A 6,176-nucleotide genomic window follows, 5' to 3' on the forward strand; every position below is an offset into this window, starting at 1 on the left:
TGTTAGTCCGTTACAGCGAGCAGAAGTAAGATTTTTTGCAGTTCTTTAAACCACATGAAATCACAATAATGTGCATGTTTACCAAAAGTCTTAGTGTGTCCGTAGTAAAAGCTGTCCACAGTTTCAGTCTAATAAGATTTATTGCAGCATAAGTGTCTGTCATTCAGAGCCCATTTCGTGAGACTGCCTTCCCTCTGGATTTCCACCCTCCGGTACCCAGGAATTTGCATTGCTAAAGAGGGTCTCATTTAAATAAACAGCCTGACTGGTTTGGGCAATGAAGTAAGAAGATTTGCCGGATTGGTGGGGAGGGGGAGGCACAGAAGCACTCTGAACTCTCTCTCTCTGCCTCCTCTCTCCTTTGCCCCATTCTCTCCAGAGCCAGGCTATTACCAGGATGGTGAGTTTGGGATCCGCCTGGAGGACATTGCTGTTGTGGTAGAAGCAAAGACCAAGGTGATACTCCTTCTCTGCCTTTGATAGGTCACTAATGGGTGGATGCAAGACAACCTGTAGGACATTTTCTGTACAAACTGTGAGCTGTAACCTTAAATAGGTAGAGATTCTGCAACATACAGGTCAGGCCTTAAGGTATTTGGAATCCTCAAAGTCTCTTTCATTCCCATTTCCCATTCTAAGGAGGACCCTTCTGCATGTTCAAAGGGGGGGAAAGCATTTATAATTGTCCTTTGTGTGAAATAACTGCAGCCCCTAATCCAGGACCAATTGCATAGTAAGAGGACAAGGGGAGCCTTTGTGGCTGAAGTGTGGTGCAAAAAATACAACTCCCATCAACCCTGACAATTGATCATGATGGCAGGGTCAGGTGGGAGCTGTAGTCTAGCAACATATGGACGGCCACAGGTTCTTCATACCTGCTATAACGAAATATCCAGTGCAAGGGTAGGTGGTCATTGTCACCCGTAGGATGGTGGGGGACAACCCCATCATCCCTTGAATTTCCCTGGGGCCAACTCAGTCGTGTATGGACAACATTTGGCTTCTTCACTCTATAACTTGACAACTGGCAATTATATATGTGAACAGACTTCATAAGGGCCAGACAAGATGTGAATCTAAAGGTGTCATGGCAAACCATGCCCATGGGTGGTGGTTGTTGTTGTTTTTAAGGAAAAGTAAATGCAGTGTGTAATTTTCATTAGGACTGTAGTATGTGAGGAACCCCTGAGTGGTTTTGGCTTGTTCACACGCCCGAGTTGCCCTTTGATTCTACAGAAGAGAGAATGTACATGCAAAACTCAACCTCACAAAATTGATGCAACTGCTGAAAAAAATGTGAGCCACCTCCTTTCTTTGTCTGCCATAGTACCAAATGTCTGAAGAGCCCTACCTGACCTTTGAGGTGGTGTCCCTAGTGCCCTACGACCGGAACCTCATTGATGTGAATCTCCTGTCCTCTGAACAGGTGAGTGCAAGCTAAGGGTGCACAGATCAGTCTGTTTCTGGCATTGTTCATTCGTTCCAGCCCATTTCTACACCCATCTGCAATTTTTAAGAAAACACATACAAAAAGTAACATTATATTTGCATGCACTTTATCCTAAAATATGTGTTTTTGCCCTGATAGGGGGTACATAAATGATCATAAAACGTGCATTTGGTGTGCATCTAAAACATGCATTTCTGTATGCATTTTGGTATATTGAGACAAGAACTGCAAAATTTGGAGAAGTGCAAAAGCTAGAAGAGAACTGTGCTCGATCTGTGAACTAGTATTTATTTAATTTAATAGGATTTCCTACCAGCCCTTCAGCATAAGGCCCTGGGGTGGGTTGCAAACCTGCACTCATAGAATATTAAAACCCAATGAAACAATTTGGAACAGACCAAAGAAGGGCCCAGGGTGTATGAATTAGATTTGTTTGCTTAAAATTACAGACTGATTAAAATCCTCAAGCATCTCTAGCAAAAGCCTGGTGGGTAAAGAGAGCAGGGTCGTGCAGTGGGGAGGAGCCTGCCACACCAAACACAGTGTTCCATTTCTCTGTCTCTCTGTCTCTCTGTCTCTCTGTCTCTCCCATTCCGCCTGCCACACACACACCCCCAGATCAAATACATCAACAGGTATTACGAGTCCATCCGTGAGCACATCGGCCGTGAGCTACAGAGACGCAAACTGGATGAGGAATACTTGTGGCTGGAGCAGAACACAGAGCCCCTTTCTCACACCAACCTGCTGACAACATCCCTAAGTACCCTGGCTGTAGGCACCTTGACCTCTACTCTTCTGCCTAGGGTGTAGGGCTGAGTTTGGGGCATTATACCGCTTCACTGGTCCACATAGCTGCACTTAAGCCTGCCTCTCCTTGCTGTTCCACCTCCAAACTTAGCTTACAGTTAGCAGCCATCTATGGCTGCCGGACACTGTTGCTTCCAAAGCCTTCTGCCCATCAAGTCTCCGGCTCCTTACAGGACAAAATATATGCAAACAGCCCTTGATCTACAGAGATCCAGTCTGCTCTGAGAATTTGGAGAATCTGTGCTCATCTTTACCTACAGTATATCCAATAAAGGGCTCTGCTGTTAGGCCTTAAAAAGAAGGACCTGAGATGTCCATGTCTGAAAGTTCATTCGATGCCCTCCTTCATTCTTACTGCATTATGTGTCAGTGTCATTTTCCCCCCAGTTAAGAAAAAAAAATGCATCTGTATGTAAAAATGGCACACAGAAAAAGATACATCCCTATTTGACATCAGGATTTAATACAGCAGTATATATAGCCCCAAAGAAAAAGAAAAACCCCAAAGGAGGAAATAATGTACTTGATTCCCTTGAGTCAGCACCCCATCTGTGCATGGGATTGTCTTCATGTTTCACCAACTAACATGGAGCATCTGTGGCTGTCTCAGCCTGGTTCCCTCCAGATTTTGGACCACAGGTCTCACAGTCCCTTGTCCACTGGCCATGCTTGTTGGGACTAATGGGAGTTGCTGTCCTACAACATCTGGAGGGCACCAGGCTTGGGAAACCTCAGTTTGGATTTTCTGCGGATTGTCGTTTGCTCCAATTGAGTTTTAAAGAGTGTGGTTTTTGCAGAGAAATCTCCAAACACAAACAAAAACAGGTGCTTTGACATGGAGCTTTAAAGCACAGACTGTTCCTGGGAAGAGCAGAGGAAAGGTAAATGTGGATAAACCCAGTTTCAAGTGCATATTGTAACTTCAGTTTTTTTGCAATTAAAGTGGGCCTAAGTGTCCCATTGCCTTTGCTCAAGAAAGCCACTTATAAAAAAGAAACAGACTTTTTGCAGTTTGGAAAGCAGTAGAGAAATGCCTTGAAAGTGTGGCTTGAAAGAATGATGTATAAACACCTGCAAGCAAATTAAGATGAATGTGGGACAAACACTCATTGTTGTATAAAACCACCTTGCAAACAGATCAGAAGGTTATATATTTTCTTCCCTCTTATTGCACTTACGATCATGATCTCTGCCCTGCTGCAATTTGGGGGTGGGGGCAGGGACAGAGAAGAGAGATGGACCATAGAGAAGGAAACTTTTAGAGCAACCCATACAGGGCCATAACCAGACAAAATGGCTGTGCAATAGACCATCTATACTTGGGGGAAATGCACAGAAATTCCATTATGCTTTAAAAGTCTGATTTTTTGAGGTGGGAGGAGGGCGAATGGACCAAAACAAGAGAGGAGCATATTTTGATCATGGTATCATGTTGGTGTCCTATAAAAAGCAAATGAACAAAACACAAAGTTCCATAATAAATGTCAAGTGTGGAAAAAGCCAAAATGTCAACATCACGTGTATTTTCTGGAGGCATGGTACACGGTTATGACTTGCATGGACAAGAAACACTTTACTATTTTTAAAATAAAGTACAAAATATTCCAGCATTTGTTGACGTGAGCAGCGTGCGTCCTTCATTCTTGACATCGCATGAAGCCGGATTGCAAATGTCACGCAGCCCCATAACATTTTGTATGTTCCGTGTGCCTACCATCTCCTTGGCAGGGCTGGAATGTAATTAATTTCTCCCTCTCTTTTATTTCTTCTCCCCCACCCCCCTTTTTTAAAAGACATCCCTCTTTTGCTTTCAGCCTGGGACCATTATTCATCCACTTTGTTGATTTCATTTTTATTGCTTGAGCTTGCTGCTTCAAATCACCAAGGTCATACTCATCTTCTGTGGGAGAGATTCATTGTGAGGGAAAATAAGATGGTCCTAGTAGCAGCTGCGCCACGGAGCGCATAACACAGGCACAAACAAAACACATGCACGAAGCGCATACGGCCGGGTTGTGTATATTACTGTGCAGATAGGGCATGCCATTTTAGGGAGTTAAACTTAATTTCTGTGAATTTCTTCAGTGAGGAGTTTTAAAACTATGTTTTGGGGTGTGAGGAATTCAGATCTGCTTTTATTCGTGACTAGACGTTTAGCTTGGTAAATCTACATGTGATGAAGAAGCATATTAAGATGCTTTCAGAAAATCAAATAATTTTAATTTTACCTTCTGAAAATGTCAGGTAATGCAAACAAACAAACAAACAACAAACAAACATGTATCTGCCAATCATTTTTAATGAGTTCTGTGCAATTTAACAATTCACTTACCAAGCAAAACTAAATTACTTTAATATAACCAAAGTATCTTTTGAATTCCCAAGTCATGTTACAACCTTATAGCACCTCTCATTTGCTGAATTTGAAAGTTGAAAAATTCAGCAGCTCCTACTATGCTGGCCAATATTCCTACCAGACTATCATTTTATTCTGGGTGTATTCTGCAACAAGTTATTGGCACAATAATCATGCACTAGTGCACTAGTATTTATTCTGCTTTAGTTTACTCTGTGATGCATCTTCAATGCTACCACCTTATTGCTGTCCAGAGGACCAATAGTGCAACAGAAGTAGCCCATGAAATCCCATTTGTGGCATTAAAAATTACGAGTTTTAAGTTACAGGATATATACTGACTGGAAATGAAGCGGTTTGATCAGCTAAAAACTTTTTCAGGTGAAAAGTGAGACTGCACACAGGGGTGGACTTTGGTAATATGGTGCCCTGAGTGAGGACAAAATTTGGCTCACCCCCACCCCAGATTTCTTATTTTCACAATAATTAATTTTGGTACAGTTGCCTTTTTCAGGATCTTCTCCGTAGGTACCCACATAAATATAGGTATGATGATGTGCCCTCTTAGCTCAGCATCCGGCGGGGGGGGGGGCAACCTGCAGTGCCCTAAACCCATTGCTGTTGCACATGACCACCCTAATAGAATTGTGGGCACAAATCATCATGAAGTCATATCGAGAAGTCTGTCTGGAAGGGGGCCTGCACAGAATGGAGTTTGTGTCAAAATGTAGTATCCTGACAGTGCGAAATCATGCTCTGAAATTATACAGAGGCTTTCTGAAATCAACTGCAATATTCAGCCAGGAAGTGCTGTGTTGCTTTTAGTGCTTGTGCAGTGAGCAGACTGTCACTATCCTGCACAGGAAACCACCAAGGCCTCATTCCACCTTACAAAGTTAGGTGCACTTAAGCCCATTGATTTCACTAGGCTTCAGCACATCACACTTGTTTTGTGGTGGCCTGTTTAAGCTGTGCAGAAAACTACAAAGCCCATGATGTAATGTGACTTTGGAGGCTGACTGCGTGACTTTCAGCTAGACACTCTCTCTGAGCCTATCCTACCTCTCACAGCTATTGTGCAGATGAAATGGGGAGGAGCGCCTGCTAAATTTCTTACAGCAGGTGATGCAGGGGACCATTGGATCTCCAGATGTTGCCGGCCTGCAATTGCCATCACCCCAGGCCATTGGGCATGTGTGCTGCAACTGATGGAAGCTGTGATTCAGCAGTATCTGGAGACCCAAAGGTTCCCTCCGTCTGCCTTAGAGGAATGGTGGGCTAAAATGGAAATAAATATGGAAGTGTTAGTAGATAATCCTTTCCTTTGGCTCTCCAAACAACCCCTGTGCTCCAAAGACCCACACCACCACAGCAAGGGCCCCACTATTGTGTTTTCAGGGGGAGAGGCACCCTTTTGAGTCTCACGTTTCGAGAAGACAGGCATCAACCTCTCACTTGGTCTTGGGTGGAGAAGTCTGCCTCTGCATGTAAGTCGCCACTTCCTTCCTGTGCAAGCGTGCAAGCGTGGGGCTGGGCCCCTGACTTCTGCTGCTTGAGGCC

The 6,176-nt window shown here is 43.8% G+C and overlaps 1 protein-coding gene across 2 annotated transcripts in view; it reads left to right on the top strand.

Annotated features, from left to right (window-relative positions):
• The window catches only part of XPNPEP2 (X-prolyl aminopeptidase 2), a 35,622-nt gene extending 32,407 nt beyond the window's left edge, over positions 1-3,215 (top strand). The window contains exons 19-21 of one of the 2 annotated variants that reach the window (XM_079962329.1): positions 380-456; positions 1,328-1,426; positions 2,069-3,215. In XM_079962329.1, the coding sequence (XP_079818455.1) occupies positions 380-456; positions 1,328-1,426; positions 2,069-2,263 (371 nt within the window). In that variant the 3' untranslated portion in view covers positions 2,264-3,215. The remainder of the gene's footprint in view (positions 1-379; positions 457-1,327; positions 1,427-2,068) is intronic. The other variant, XR_013834939.1, reaches the window with a different exon arrangement.
• The last annotated feature ends 2,961 nt before the right edge of the window (positions 3,216-6,176 follow it).

Source organism: Podarcis cretensis (genome assembly GCF_951804945.1).
Source record: "Podarcis cretensis genome assembly, chromosome: Z".
NCBI classification, from domain to species: Eukaryota; Metazoa; Chordata; class Lepidosauria; order Squamata; family Lacertidae; genus Podarcis; species Podarcis cretensis.